Source organism: Vulpes lagopus, chromosome 23 (genome assembly GCF_018345385.1).
Source record: "Vulpes lagopus strain Blue_001 chromosome 23, ASM1834538v1, whole genome shotgun sequence".
In the NCBI taxonomy this organism is placed as follows: Eukaryota; Metazoa; Chordata; class Mammalia; order Carnivora; family Canidae; genus Vulpes; species Vulpes lagopus.
In genome coordinates this window covers 54,572,384-54,588,445 of record NC_054846.1, presented here as the reverse complement: position 1 = coordinate 54,588,445, position 16,062 = coordinate 54,572,384, and the positions used below count along the sequence as shown (strand labels likewise).

Genomic DNA, 16,062 nt, shown 5'->3' with positions numbered 1-16,062 from the left:
CAATGGTTGGTTGAGTGAATAAATGCATGCCTTGCTATATGGGGTGTTATGTTATCTCCACAGTTGGGTAAACTCTAAGATCCAGAGACCTCTTTTTAAAGGGAAAAACTAACAGGTCACACTTCAGACGCAGCCTTTCTTTGTTCATAGTCATAAAATTCTAGTTACTGGCTGAATCCAAAGATTCCTTACCTACAGTATTATTGCTGTGACAAGTAAAAACAAAGAAAACACCCTCAAAATAGACTTGTCACTCCAGGTATTTATTCAACAACAATTACTGACTGCTTTGCAGAGTACTGATTGGGCTGTTATGCTAGGAACTGGATGAAGAAAAAAACATTTCCCTGAAGAAGGGCAATTCAGAGGAGTTCTTAGTTTAGAAAGTTCCTGAAAAGATGGCTGAAAACAAACTGGGATGTTTGAACAATATTTTTCAATTAATTTATCGTGTCTGTTGTCCTAGTTCAGGTTTTCATCATCTGCCTGAATCACTGCACTTACACGTCCCAACTCCTTATTTGCTTATCCTGCATTATTTGTCGTCACAGCACTCACTGTTGTTCCAACAGATCATTGATTTTATTGTCCGTTTACACCGTCAGAACCTAAGCCCCAGGGCGCCGGGCTGGCTTCCTTGGTACACATGCCACCCTGCAGCTCAGCCTGAGTTGGAGCCCCACATTGCGGGTAGTTTACCTAAAAAAGTAAAAAAAAAAAAAAAAAAAAAAAGTAAAAATGCCAGCCCCATAAAGACAAGTTTGTTGTTGTTTTTGTTTTTTGTTCATGACTGCATTCCCTGAATCTGGAGCTCAGGAGGCCCAGAAAAATTTAAGTACCTTTAACAGTCATCAATACCGCTTTCTGCGGTATTTGATCCTTCTCCCTTCATTTATATGTATTTCTTCCCTTTATGTGTGGGGATCTTTGGCTTCATGGTGTCGGCACATCGGATCTTGCTAACATGTCGGTTTCAGGAACAGTCTGAGTGACGGCCAACCTAGTAACATTACAGGCAGAAAAAAAACCTCTGGAAAAAAGTACATGAAGGAAGCAGCCAGACGCAGGCGGCCACTCGACAGAAAGCCGGCGCAGCCAGAGGCCGCGCGGGCCGGCGCTCGGACGGAGCCCGGTTCCGCAGGGCGGAACTAGCGTCGCGCCGCTCGCCCCGCCTCCTCGGGCTCCGGCGCCGGCCAAGGTCGCCGCGCGGTCAGCAGGAGGACCGCGGGCGCCCAGCGCCGCTTCGCTGCCTCGCAGCTTCCATCCGGCGGCGAAAAACACTTCCGGCGTCCCGCTTCTACGTGCTGAGTCACGGCCGGAGGCTAAGCCCTGGGTGTGAAGGACGGAACACAAAAAAACGTATAACGGGGGGAAAAAAGTCTTGGGAACTCATTTTCTCCACTCGCTTCTCAATTTTCTCCGCCGGGTAATATTTTTCTCAGAGGCGCGGAGCATTATCCTGTAGCCGCCTCACAGCGACGCCCTGCGTTACGTCATAAACGCGGCGCCAGCGCTTTTCTTCCCGTCGTCCTCCGCGCCACTCTCTCCGCCTCTTCTTCCTTGCCCCGCCCACCCTGGGTTTCCCGGTGCTCCGAGTATCCGGCCCGGTCTCTTTGGTTCCTTTTATTCCGTTTCCATTGGTGGTTTGCATGCGCGTGACCTCCTTTCTTGCCTTCTGATTGGCCAGAGTCGGCAGCGTCATCGGCGGCCGGGCGGGCTAGGGATGAGGGAAGCTGCCGTGAGGCAGACCGGATAGGGGGAGGGGTTCAGGCCTGTCCTCCCCTGCGGCTGCGGCAGCACCAGCGCCAGCGCCGGCCGCTGCCGCCCCTGGAACGCGGAGGAGGAGGAGCGGCTGGAGGAGAAGGAGGAGGTCCCCGGCGAGCGGGATGCCCATCGCTCCGGCTTGGTGGTGAATGCTGAGGAGAGTCGCGGTTGCTGCAGTCTGTGCCACCAGGGGGAAGTTGTGGTGTGAGGCCGGGCGGGAGCTCGCAGCGCTGTGGAGAATCCGGGCGCGGGGTCCGTGCGAAGACACGGCTGCTGCCAGACCCCTGCCCCCTCCGACCATGCCTGGAAGGAATAAGGCGAAGTCGACCTGCAGCTGTCCCGACCTGCAGCCCAATGGGCAGGATTTGGGCGAGAGCGGCCGGGCTGCCCGTCTGGGAGCTGATGAATCTGAGGAGGAGGGACGGAGGGGGTCTGTTAATAACGCCGGAGACCCCGAAATCGTCAAGTCTCCTAGCGACCCCAAGCAGTACCGGTGAGGCGTGGACCGGGGAGGCGTGGACCGGGGAGGCGAGCCGGGCGCGGGCCCCTCGGTTGCTGACGCCGTCACTTCTAGTCTCTGTCTCCTGAAGGAGCGACAGTGGCTCTTCACCGCGAGCGCTTCCTCGGGCGGGGGCGGACAGGGCCCTCGGGGCTTCCGTGTGGTGTCAGCTGGGCAGGCCGGGAGGCTCGGGCCCTGGGAGGAGTCAGCGCGTTAGACGGGGAAGGGCTGCTCGAGTCGTTTTGACGTTCGCTACAGCAAGAGTGGAGGGTTCTCTGGAGGCGGCGGTCTGGGTGGTGCGGGAGCCCTGGCGTTACGTGAGGGAGTTTAATCCTGGGGAGGATGTTTAAGGGGCAAATTATCACTATCCAGAAATAAGCAGGTGCCTTTGGTTGAAAGAGGGGGTAAAACTAATGCGGTGGAAGTTAGAGGATGGTGCGGCTTAAGTAAAAGAAGGCGGGCATCATAGCTGGCCTAAGATGAAGGGGCTGGTTTCCCTGGGTTGTTCCTCATTTACTAGAGTGTTTGGGCATCTCTTCCAAGATCTTGTTAGAGAGGACTTGGCGCTCAGTTGGGTGAGTCATAGAAGACACTGTGAGATTTCTTCGAATCCTGAAACTGTCTACTTTTGTGCTGGGATCCTCCAAACATCTCTAATAGCTGGTGGCTTAGTACCATCTGACTATTTCTTTCAGAGGTAGCTTATTTCATACAATGTTGTGACTGTGATGTTTTGTAAAGAGAGATCGTATTGTCCAAAAACTTCATTCTCCAGCTTGAGGAAATTAAGATCTAGAGAGTTGGCTTCTTGCTTAGAATTACACAGCTAAGTAACAGCTGATAATGAAAACCCTGTCCATTTGACACCAAATCCAGTGTACCATTTGCTGATTTTTATAATGTTCTTACTCCTATGGGGTTGGAAGGTGAAGGATTCTAGATCCCAATTTCTTATAAGCCTCTACAGTGTTAGAGCAGGAAAGAACCTTGGAGATAATCGTTTCCACTCCCCATTTCTCCCATTTGACAGATGACTGAAACTGAGGTCTGGAAAGAAGTGATTTAGCCCCAAGTTTAAGACTGGCGTAATTTCTCCTTTCACTCCCAGTCTAGGATTAACAGTACACAACTCCTTGTGCTGTTTTTTGCGAGCTGCAGGGTCAAGAAATCTTTGTGGATGGGCTAAATTTTCTCTTTTTCTCATTAAAGATGAGAGTGGTTGCTTTAGTAATATGTGAATGAACAGATTGAAACCTTGATAGAAAGTGCTTACTTTCCAGATTAAATGTTAAGTAACAGCTTTAGCTTTTACTGCCTGTATGAAATTACATATTAACAACTGATGTTTATAGAATATACACTATGTGTCAAATACTGTACTAACTGCTTTAGATATTTCATTTAATGATCTCATTTTGGCAAGTTTATATCACAAATGCTTACATATTACTGTGCACCAGGCATTGTGCTCTCTCAAATCTTTTTTTCTTTTTTTCTTTTTTTTAAGATTTTATTTATTTATTCATGAGAGGCACACACACAGAGAGAGAGAGAGAGAGGCCAGAGTCACAGGCAGAGGGAGATCTCCAGCAGGCTCCATGCAGGGAGCCCGACACAGGACGGGATCCTGGGTCTGCGGGATCACACTCTGGGCTGAGGGCCGCACTAAACCGGTGAGCCACCCGGGCTGCCCTCTCTTGAAGTTTTTATATGTAGAACCAATCCCTCGTTTCACTGTATTTCAGTAGGGTTTTGTACATGGCCTGTTACAGTATGTATCCATCATATTATAACTATATGTCTTTTGAATGTATGAATAAGCACCAGAGGCAGACCTGATTAAAGGAATATTATGGTGAAATAATGCCTGGAAAGATTTACTATTAAGTAATAGCTTGTGGAATTTTACATATGTATATGTGTAATTTGTATTCAGCTTTTTTTGAAATGTTAAACCTACCTGCAGGATATCTTTTTTTTTTTTTTTTAAGGGATCTCTGTAGGTGGTAAGTGTTGATTTCCTTCTCATCTGCAAGAATTAACTTTTATGCTGAAATCCTTTAAACATCTCTAATAAGAATTAAGGGGCTTCAGGTTGGGAACTGCTGTTCAAATCTTTATTGGTGTAAAGGGGAAGGAAATTCTAGATGGACAGAATTATTTAGTGCAGTCTAAATAGTAAATTATTTTAATAACGAAGAGCACTCTGGAAATTTGGATTGACTTAAGTATAAAACACTGGGGCACCTGGCTGGTTTAGTCTGTGGAAAATGCGACTTTTTTTTTTTTTTTTTTAAAGCTTTCATTTATTTATTCATGAGAGACACACAGAGAGAGGCAGAGACCCAGACAGAGGGAGAAGCAGGCTCCATGCAGGAAGCCCGATGTGGGACTCATCCCAGGACTCCAGGATCACACCCTGAGCCAAAGGCAGATGCTCAGCTGCTGAGCCACCCAGGTGTCCCAAGCATGCAACTCTTGATCTTGGGGTTGTGAGTTTGAGTCCCACGCTGGGTGTAGGGGTTATTTAAAAATAAATTCTTAGGGGATCCCTGGGTGGCTCGGTGGTTTAACGCCTGCCTTTGGCCCAGGGCCTGATCCTGGAGTCCTGGGATCGACTCCCACGTCGGGCTCCCTGCATGAGCCTGCTTCTCCCTCTGCCTCTGTCTCTGCCTCTCTTTCTCTGTGTCTATCATGAATAAATAAATAAAATCTTAAAAAAATAAATTCTTAAAAAAAAAAGTGTAAACACTTTTCTTGTTTAACCAGTTTGTAAAAAGACCTGTGTTTTTCTGTGGGGAAGGGGAGAACAATATGAAAAGGCTTGCAAGCTTTTTAATTTAAATTTGTTCAGACTATTAGAAGTGAGAAGACAGTTATCGTAATTAAATTCTCAATATGCTATAGAAAATAATGGATGTGCTGAAAAAGGTACAGTTTATTTCTGAATGTTATATTGTTTACTATTATTTGCAGAGGAACAGAGGGATGTTCACAATTTAAGTGAACATCTGCTGGCTTCCCAAAGTTAGGAGTGGGGTGACACACTTCTGAACAGAAGCTCTAGGCAAATCTCAGGTATCAGAACATCAGAGAACATTCTCTTTTGTATTGGATGGGAAGAACATGGATTTATTCAGCTTTGACCTTTTCAGCTGGAACCCCTGGAATATTAATGCTTTTTTTTTTTTGGTATAGGCAGTACTTGCAGTGTGGTATATACACCTTATTGGTAAGATTATAGATTCTGAGAGCTCCAGAGAGATCGTGTACTTAATTCATACTGTATAAATTCTAGGAACTTGGGACAATCCAACCTCTTGGTCTGATACCTGAATTTAAAACTTAATTTCAGTTGTACCTTCTTAGTCTTGTAAAGTGGAGACAAATTTGATCTTACCTTGTGAGATTCAAGCTCAGTTAACAAAGTGAGGGCTTCTAAGGTTAAAATACATTAATCTTCTGAATACTAATATGACTTTAATAAATGTATTTTTGTTACCATTCCTTAGACTGATTTCTTCAATGTGAGTTGATGGGCTGGTAAGAATAGGAACAGTCTTAACTAAAATGTTCCTTTTGGAAATAAGATTTAGCATTAAAAAGCTCTCAAGAATCTAGTTCATCTAGACTCCTGGTAGAGTTAGGGAGCAGATACTGGAGGACAAATGCATTAAATGTAATAGGTGCTAGGATGTGTAAGTATGGCATTTTTAGTCCTTTTTGTATCTAGTTTTCCATCATTACTTATGTGACCTTGAGCACATTAACTTATCTCTGTAAGGCTGAAGATCTTTAAGGACACAGAAGAGCAGCCCGTAAATCATTGGAATGGAAAAGGAAGCAGGAGAAAAAAACTAGATGATAGTGTCCCCTCTCTCCTCTCCCTTTTTTTTTTTTTTTTTTAAATTTTTTTTAAATTTTTTTTTTAAATTTTTATTTATTTATGATAGTCACAGAGAGAGAGAGAGGCAGAGACACAGGCAGAGGGAGAAGCAGGCTCCATGCACCGGGAGCCCGACATGGGATTCGATCCCGGGTCTCCAGGATCGCGCCCTGGGCCAAAGGCAGGCGCCAAACCGCTGCACCACCCAGGGATCCCCTCTCCTCTCCCTTTTTAAAATGAGGAGCCAGTGGAGAAAAATGCTTTAAGCAAGGAGTGATCATTATTTGATTATTCTGAGAAGTCAGCTAATATAAGAACTGAGAACAGTCTCATGGAGACCCAAGAAATTATTTGGCTCCAGTGAAAGCAGTTTCAAAGGAATGGAAGGAAACGAGATTGTAGTGAGTTATGAAGTGAGAAATTTTAGATAGTGAGATAGCCATTTCTAAAGAAGTTTTTTTGTTGTTATTTTGTTTTGTTTTTTTAAAGATTTTATTTATTCATGAGAGACACACAGAGGGAGGCAGAGAGACAGGCAGAGGGAGAAGCAGGCTCCATGTAGGAGCCTGACGTGGGACTCGATCCTGGGTCTCCAGGATCAGGCCCTGGACTGAAGGCAGGCGCTAAACCGCTGAGCCACCCAGGGATCCCAAGAAGTTTGGTTTTAAAGGGGAGATGATGAGGAAGTTCTAGGATGAAGTATTATATGGGGTCAAGGGATTTTTTTTTTCAAGACAGCAGAGAAGAGCATGTTTATTGCCTGAGGGAAATAAACTGGTAGAGAAGGAGAGGTTGAAGATACAAGTAATAATAATAGAGGGAACACAAAATCCTTAGATGGTTGTGAGGTGACAGGACCAGACATATTCATGAAGGGATTGGTTTTAGAGAAAAGGAGAGAAAATATCTTTATAAAAAATGGAGGAAGGGGTAATGAAGGGTTTGGATGCAGGCAGTTAGGTGTTGAAAGCATTCTCTTTTTTTTTTTAATTTTTTTTTTTTTTTTAATTTATGATAGTCACACACACACAGAGAGAGAGAGGCAGAGACACAGGCAGAGGGAGAAGCAGGCTCCATGCACCGGGAGCCCGACGTGGGACTCGATCCCGGGTCTCCAGGATCGCGCCTTGGGCCAAAGGCAGACGCCAAACCGCTGGGCCACCCAGGGATCCCGAAAGCATTCTTTATAGACTTTTTTTTTTGCTCTTAAAGTAGGCATTGAGGTTTACATAAGTGGTTCTTTTTTTTTTTTTTTTAATATTTTATTTATTCATGAGAGACAGAGTCAGAGACATAGGCAGAGGGAGAAGCAGGCTCCATGCAGGGAACCTGACGTGGGACTTGATCCTGGGACCCCAGGATCACATCCTGGGACATAAGTGGTTCTTTAAGATGTTGTTGGAGAAGCAGTGGGAAACAGAGGAAGCTTTTAGTGGTGAAGGTTGAAATAGCTAATACAGAGAAGGGGTGAAGCATATTTGGGAAATACCAAGAGAAGTGGGTTATTGATCATGAAAATGACATAAGTTAAACCAGTGTTTTAAGGCATGGGTGGCTCACTTGGTTAAGTGTTTGCCTTCAGCTCAGGTCATCATCTCAGGGTCTTAGGATTGAGCCCCGTGTTGGGCACCTGGCTCAGTGGGGAGTCTGCTTCTCCCTTTGGCTCCCTCCCTGCTCATGTTCATGCTCACTCTTTATATATATCTGTCTCAAATGAATTTAAAAAATTTAAAAAACGATCAAGATAGTTTAGATCCATAGGATGTGACAAGACTTGTTTAAGAGGTAATTATAATTGTGTATCGAATGGTGTGTACTGATACGTGATACTAGTTTTTCTCTAATTGACGTAGTCCTCTTTTTACTTTTTTTTTTTCTTTCCCCTTACTAACTCAGTTTAGCTAGGCTAAAAATCCATGGGTATTAGAGACCATGTCCTCTTGTTCACTCAGTGTTAAGCATAGTAGGTTCTTAAATAATATTTGTAGAATGTATAAACGCTTGAGTGCTCATATGCTATGCTAGGAACTCTTGGGGATATTCTGCTAGAATTTTTTTAGATTAAATTTGTATCCTGGCCTGTTTAAAAAATAATTACTTGATTTTCAGGGAAAATAAGATGAATTGGTAGTTATAGAAGAAAAAATATAAATTATACAAGTAGTAATAATATGTATAATAATATAATGTATTCACATAGAAGCTTGTGGATCTTGGCACATAGTTAGCAATCAAATGTTAGCTATTGTTTTAATATAGTCCAAATTATTAAATGATACTTGCAGCACTGTTTGTAGTAGCAAAAACCAGCAACAACTTTATTGTCCATTAGTTGGCTAAGGATTAAATTGTTATATGGTTATATAATGAAAATAATATGTGGCCATAAAAAAAGAGATGGTTTTATATATTGAAATGGAAAGATGTCCTGTGATTTATTGTTGCATGAAAATATCTTGTTACAAACCAAAATATGTTGTATAATTCAATTTTTAAAAGGAAAAAATAACACCTTCTGTTATATGCTTACCTAAAATATAATTTTTTGTGTTTAGATATGTACAGAAGGGGGTTAGGAATGATAGTAAGGTGGAAGGAATTTGACTTGTTTTACTATCTTTTTAATAACCAAAAAAAGATCAGTCAATAAATATCATTGTAGGAAATTGAGATTAAAAAAAGAAAATTAAAAAAATTAAAAATCCCTATAATCATTCCATCCAGCATTAACTACTTGTAACTACATTTTATAGCCTTTATCCCTATGCATTTATAATTTGTGTATATATTTTTTTTGTGTGTATATATTTTTTAATTGAAGTATAGTTGACATATAAGTTTCAGATATACAACTTAGTGATTTGACAGTTATATGTGTTGTCATATGCTAACCATAAGTATAGTTACTGTCACCACACAAAATTACTACAATATTATTAACTATATTCCCTATGCTGTATTTTTCTTCCCTGTGACTTATCTGTTTTATAACTGGAAGTTTGTACCTCTTAATTTCTTTCACCTATTTCATCTATCCCTCCACCATCTCCCCTCTGGTGATCACTAGTTGTTCTTTATGAGTGAGTCTGTTTTTCTTGGTTGTTTGGTTTTTCAGATTCTATATGTAAGTGAAATCATATGGTATTGTCTTTCTCTTGTCTTATTTCACTTAGTGTAATGTCCTATAGGTCCATCCATGTTTTCACAATTGGCAAGATTTCATTCTTTTTCATGACTTGAGTAACATTCATTATGCATGCATACCACATCTTTATCTATTCATCTGTCATTGGGTACTTAGCTTGCTTCCATATCTTGGCTACTGTAAATAATGCAGTAAATATAGGAGTGTGTAGACCTTTTTGAATTAGTATTTTTGTTTTTCTTGGGTAAGTACCCAGAAGTGGAATTATTGGATCCTATGGTACTTGCATTTTTAGTTTTTGAGGAATCTCTATACAGTTTTCCATAGTGATTGTACCAATTTACACACTCACTAATAGTGCATAATGGTTCCTTTTTCTTTACAATCCTTGCCTTGTTATTACTTGTCTTTAGCTATTCTGACTGGCGTGAGGTGATTTCCCATTGTGGTTTTGATTTGTGATTAGTAAGCATCTTTTCATGTTTCTGTTGGCCATCTGTATGATTTCTTTGGAAATGTGTTTTATTCAGGTCTTCTTCCCATTTTTAATCAGATTATATTTCGGTATTGAGTTGTAGGAGTTCTTTATTCTGGATATTAATCTTTAATGGATATATCTTTTGTAAATACCTTCTCCCATTCAGGAGGTTGCCTTTTTGTTTTGTTGGTGGCTTCATTCACTGCAAAAGCTTTTAGCTTGATACAGTCCCTGTTTATTTTTGGTCTTGTTATCCCATACCTGGGTAAACATAGCCAGGAAAATGTTGCTAAGGTTGATGTCCAAGAGATTACTGCTTGTGTTTTCTTTTAGGACTTTAACGGTTTTAGTTAGGTCTTACATTTAGGTCTTTAATCATTTTGAGGTTTTTTTTTTTTGTGTGTGTGTATGGTGTAAGACTGGTTCCGTTCCATTCTTTCACATGTAGTTGTCCAGTTTCCCCCACCATTGTTTATTGAAGAGACTGTCTTTTTCTCATTGTATATTTTTGCCTTCTTTGTCATAGGTTATTGGCCATATAACCATATATTGGTTTATTTCTGTGCTCTCAATTCTATTCCATTGATCTGTGTACCTGTTTTGTGCTAGTACCATATTGTTTTGATATATATTTAAAAAATGGTCATGAACATTTGCTTATTATTTTTCAATATACTTTGTCTACCTAGTGGTCCATTGTGTAGATATATCATAATTTAATTATTACCATTTTATTAGATAGATCATCAATTTTCTTTACCTAAGAAGCCTGTTTATTCCCTGCAGAATCCTTTGGGAGTGAACCCAGTCATAGTGAATTTGGTAGGTATGTAGGGTAACCTCTGGTGATCTGGTCTATTTCAAGGATATTCTCTAATTGGGAGATCTGACAGACAAGAAGATTGGTTTATTTGGGCCTTCCACTCTGACCTAGGCCTCGTATTCATACTGTTTCCCAGAATGAAGTCAATCCAACTTAGAGGAAACTGAGTAGATTATAGACTCCTATTATAGATCCTTTCTAGTATTGGGGGCAGGGGGCTGGAAGGGCTCAATTATATGGTTGGACCAGAATTTAACTATTTCCAGAAGGGTAGGAAATAGATTGTAGTTTGAAAAGTTAACTTGGCCCTTTGGAGATGTTCAGAGAGATTTTATATTTTTATTACTACCACCAACAGTAATCTTGCTTCTTCTAATAATGAGAATTGGCATTTGTTGAATGCTTACTATGTACGAAGTCCTGTTCCAAGGAGTTTATGTAGATTATCTCATTTAATCTTCGTAGTAACCCTGTTAGGTAGTGCTCTTATTACATGATAGCCTAAAAAGCCGTTCTGTGAAAACACATTTTGAGCAGGTACTGAGCCCTGATTAGTACAAATATGGATTGTGTTCTCTTATTTGTTTCCTTCTAACCATAACTTCTTACCATAACAAACTCTAAGCTCCTCCATTTTTGGTTTCTTTCTAGCTTTATCTTCTGTTGTGCTGTTTCGTACTCTTGGCACATGCTGTACTCTCTGGTCCCGTTTGCCTTGTGAGTTGAAGCATTACCTCCTTTTGAATCCTTTTATGTATGTATGTAATCTTTGTGATCCAGAGTTGCATGCTGTACTGACTGAGCCAGCCAGGTGCCCCTTGTGAATTCCTTCTGACTCTTCAGTCTTTCCCTCTCACCAGTGAGTTATTTACAACTTTATATACATACCACTGTAGCAGTCTTTTTCAAGCTGTTTTATATATGTTTCATTTATCTTTCCCCTTATTCTGAAATTTTTGTAGGGAGAGGTTTTGTCTTTTTGAGTCTTCGCATACCTTTTCTTCTGTTACTAATAAATCATGTCTGTACCTCTAAGAACTCTCTCCATTTGTGCACTAGCTCCCATCCTCTCCTTATTGATGCTGTCCATCAATTATTCTAGCAGTTTTCCCCCTTCTGCATCATCATATTCCCCCTTTACTTTTTTTTTATTCCCCCTTTACTAATCATGTCCATAAGTATACAAATATGTTGTAATTGTTCCTGTCATCAGGAAAAAGACATTTCTTTACTCCATATCCCCTCTGAGTTACGCCGTTCCAGCTACTCAAATTTCTTTTTATTTATAGCAAAGCTTGTTATAAGAATTGTCTATTCTTGGAGCACCTGGGTGGCTCTGTCAGTTGAGCCTCTGACTCTTGGTTTCAGCTCAGGTCTTGATCTCATGGGTTGTGGGATCAAGCTCTGAGTGAAGCTTCATGCTTAGCGGGGTGTCTGCTTGAAGATTCTCTCCCTTTGCCTCCCCTCCCCCTCATGTATGCACATGCACATTCTCTCTCTCTCTCTCATAAATAAATAAATAAATCTTTAAAAAAAAGAATTGTACTTGAAATTTGCAGTTCAGGTACTCCTATTATCTTTTTTTTTTTTTTTTGAGATAATGTCCATTTTAATCTGTAATTTTTTTCATTTAGTAAATGATTTATACCTTTCATTGCCATTTGTATGTTCCACAGCATCATTAAAATTTTTTTAATTGATGTATAGTTGACACTCCCATTATTTCTTGAACTCAGAATGGTCTTTTGCCATTATTGCTTATTAAAATAGCTGTTTTCAGGATCACCAATATCCTTTTACTTGGTCAGTTCTCAAGTTTTTACCTTACTTGGCCTTTCAGTGTCATATGACATGGTTAATCATTCTTTCCTTCTTGAAATGCTTTTTTTCAAATGGCTGCCAGGTCAATCAATAGTGTTCTAGTTCTCTTACTGCCTCATTCAAAGATTCCTCCTTATCTCTTTGACCTCTGAATTTTGGAGTGCTGAGGCCTCAGTCCTCAGACCTTTTTTCCCCCGTTTTGCTCCTTGTGTTATCCAGCTTCATTGGCTTTAAATAGCACTCTATATAAAGTAACAATTTTACTCAAGTTCCCCAATCTTTATACTCTTTCTTATTTTATGTTTTTTCATAGCACTTACTGCCATTTGATATACTATATATTTACTGGTTTGTGAGAACAAGGAGCTTCTTTTGTTCACTGCTGTATCAGCAGTGCCTGGATTAGTGCCTGTCTCATAGTCTTGCTTTCATCTCTTACTCGTTCATCCTTTTCTCCTCTGGCCTGATTGTTAGATAAAGATATGTTTTTCAAGGACACCTGGGTGGCTCAGTGGTTGGGTGCCTGCCTTCGGCTCGGATTATGATCTCAGGATCTGGGATCGAGTCCCACATCAGGCTCCCTGTGAGTAGCCTGCTTCTCCCTCTGTCTCTCTTTCTCTGTGTGTCTCTCATGAATAAATAAAACCTTAAAAAAAAAAAATCTGTTTTTCAGTCTTTTTTTTTTTTTTTTATCATTTTCTCACTTTTGTTTCAGAGCAAAAAAATTTTTTAAAGAACTAAAACCGTACCAAGAGAGTTGAAGCTCTTTATAAACTCCTCACATTTCATTCCCTACCCTCTTTTCCCACTATTAATCAGTATCTAAATTAGATATATATACCATTCCTATGTATATTTTTACACTTTTAATCTAATATACACTTATCTATACACAGTGTATATTATTGTTTTGAGACATATAAGTAGAAATTGTCAGATGTCTCAGAACCTGCTTTTTTTGTTTAACATTGCTTTTGAGATTTGTTGATGCTAATAAGTATAATACTGTGTTAAATGCTGTTTAGTTATATCTTGTATGAATACATCATAATTTATTTTTTTTTTCCTATTACTGGTCATTTAGATTATACCCAATTTTCTGTTTGTTTTTTTAAATTTTCTTTTCTTTTTTTTTAAATTTTATTTATTTATTTATGATAGTCAGAGAGAGAGAGAGAGAGGCAGAGACACAGGCAGAGGGAGAAGCAGGCTCCACACACCAGGAGCCCAACGTGGGACTTGATCCCGAGTCTCCAGGATCGCGCCCCGGGCCAAAGGCAGGCGCTAAACCGCTGCGCCACCCAGGGATCCCCTAAATTTTCTTTTCTTTTTATTTTAACATTTAACTTGTTCCCAGTGTTCAGTGAACATTTTATACTTGACACCTTGGTCACATATTTGAGAATTTATCTATATACCTATGAGTGAAACAACTCATTTTTAACTAGATGTTGCCAAAGTACTCTTCTAATTGGTTGTACTATTTTTACATTTATGCCAATAGAGCACTAGGATTCCTCCTTCTATACCTTTCTACCAACTCTTGATACTGTTAGATTTTAAAAAATTACTGAGAATCTGATCTGTAGGAAATATTTTTCTCTTTTATTTTTTTTTAGAGAGAGTGAGCAGGCACGGAATTGCTTGATCATTGAGTGGAGAGGAAGCAGGTAAGGGAGAGAGAAACTCTTAATTAGGCTCCATTCCCTGCTTGGAGCCCAACACAGGGCTCAGTCTCATGAGCCTGGGATCATGACCTGAGCAGAAATCAAGAGTTAAATGGATGCTGGGCAGCCCTGGTGGCTCAGTGGTTTAGCGCCACCTTCAGCCCAGGGCATGATCCTGGAGACCTGGGATCAAGAGCCACGTCAGGCTCCCAGCATGGAGCCTGCTTCTTCCTCTGCCTGTCTCTCTGCGCCCCCCCCCCCCCCATCTCTCAGGAATAAATAAAATCTTAAAAAAAAAAAATAAAAAGAGTCGGATGCTTAACCAACTGAGCCACTCAGGTGCCCCTATTTTTCTCTTCTAAAAAGTCCTTTTGTTTGCATTTTCTCTTATTACTAATAAGATCAAGCATTGCTTCATGTTTCCTGGCCATTTGAATTTCTCCTTTTATGAAATGCCCTTCTCCTTTTATGAATTCCCTTTATGAATTCCTTTTATGAACTTCTGAGGGGAGTATTCTTCTTTTCCTCTTTATTTTTTTTTAAGGACTTTTATTTACTTATTCTTGAGAGGCACACGGAGAGGGGCAGAGACATAGGCAGAGGGAGAAGTAGGCTCTTGCGGGGAGCCTGACATGGGACTCGATCCCAGGACCCCGAGGTCATGACCTGAGCTGAAGGCAGACCTCAACCATGGAGCCGCCCAGGTGCCCCCTTCTTTTCCTCTTTAAAATGGACTTGTAAGAATTCTTTATATATTTTGAATCCTTTGTTGATATGAGTTACAAATATATTTTCTAAGTCTATATAGCTTATTTTCACCCTTTGTTTATAAAGTCTCAAAATTTAATTAGATTTTTTTCATCTTTATATTTATGGTTTGCTTTTTTTCATCTGATTTATTTTCTTCTGGAAGTTTTACAGTTTTGCTTTTTATATTTGGGTATGGATCTAATTTTATTAATGTTTTATAAAAATATGTACAACCAGTTGTCCAAGCATACCTTATGACTATCCCAGAAGTCATTAGATGTTTTTTGTAAAGGGCTATGTAATAAATATTTTAGGCTTGGTCAGTCGAGGCAAAATTAAAGACATTAGTAGGTACTTCTATAACAAGGAAGAAAATCGTATGGTGTTTTGCATAAATGTTATTTTGTAATTTTGGGTTGAATTCATTAAGAAACACTATGGAGGGACGGGCCCAGCAGTTGAGCATCTGCCTGCCTTTGGCTTAGGGCTGATCCCCAGGTCCAGGGATTGAGTCCCGCATCGGGCTCCCTACTGCGAGCCTGCTTCTCCTTCTGCCTATATGTCTCTTCCTCTCTTTCTGTGTCTCTCATGTGAAAGATCTAAATAAAATAGAATCTAAATAAAATCTTTTAAAAAACAAGAAACACTATGGAACCTTCAGAACAAGTTAATTTCCAAAACCATTTGGTGTTTTACAGTAGTTGTTGAGGGATGTTTTTTTTTTAAATTTTTTATCAAAAGGTTTTATTTATTCATGAGAGACACAGGGAGAGGCAGAGGGAGAAGCAAGCTCCCCACAGGGAGCCTGATGACTTGATCCCAGGACTCGGGGATCACAACTTGAGCTAAAGGCAGACACTCAGTCACTAGCCACCCGAGGGCCCCAAGGCTGTTTTTTTTTTTTTTTTTAAGATTATTTATTTATTTATTTATTTACTTACTTATTTATTTATGAGAGACAGAGAAAGAGAGGCAGAGACACAGTTAGGAGGAGAAGCAGGCTCCATGCAGGGAACCTGATGTGGGACTCGATCCCGGGACTCCAGGATCATGCTCTGTGCCAAAGGCGCTAAACTGCTGAGCCACCCAGGGATCCCCCCAAGGCTGTTCTTTTTCAGAAAAATTCCAGTCTTGGCCTCAAGTTCAAAAATTACAGTAAAATGTTTCCATTGCTAAGCCATAAAGGGTAATTCAAGACATTCAGCTTCTATTTCTGGTAAAAAAAATTG

The 16,062-nt window shown here is 40.5% G+C and overlaps 1 protein-coding gene and 1 long non-coding RNA gene across 2 annotated transcripts in view; one reads left to right on the top strand and one right to left on the bottom strand.

The window, feature by feature from the left end:
• Window positions 1–242: 242 nt before the first annotated feature.
• Window positions 243–1,581, bottom strand: LOC121481633. The gene is made up of 2 exons (XR_005985329.1): window positions 840–1,581; window positions 243–699 (listed from the first exon to the last, which is right to left on the bottom strand). It is a non-coding gene; the product is annotated as an uncharacterized LOC121481633 (long non-coding RNA).
• A 167-nt stretch (window positions 1,582–1,748) lies between these two features.
• The window catches only part of NRDC (nardilysin convertase), a 97,686-nt gene continuing 83,372 nt past the window's right edge, over window positions 1,749–16,062 (top strand). Inside the window, exon 1 of the mRNA XM_041739144.1 lies at window positions 1,749–2,257. Coding sequence (XP_041595078.1) covers window positions 1,914–2,257 — 344 coding nt within the window. The 5' untranslated portion in view covers window positions 1,749–1,913. The remainder of the gene's footprint in view (window positions 2,258–16,062) is intronic.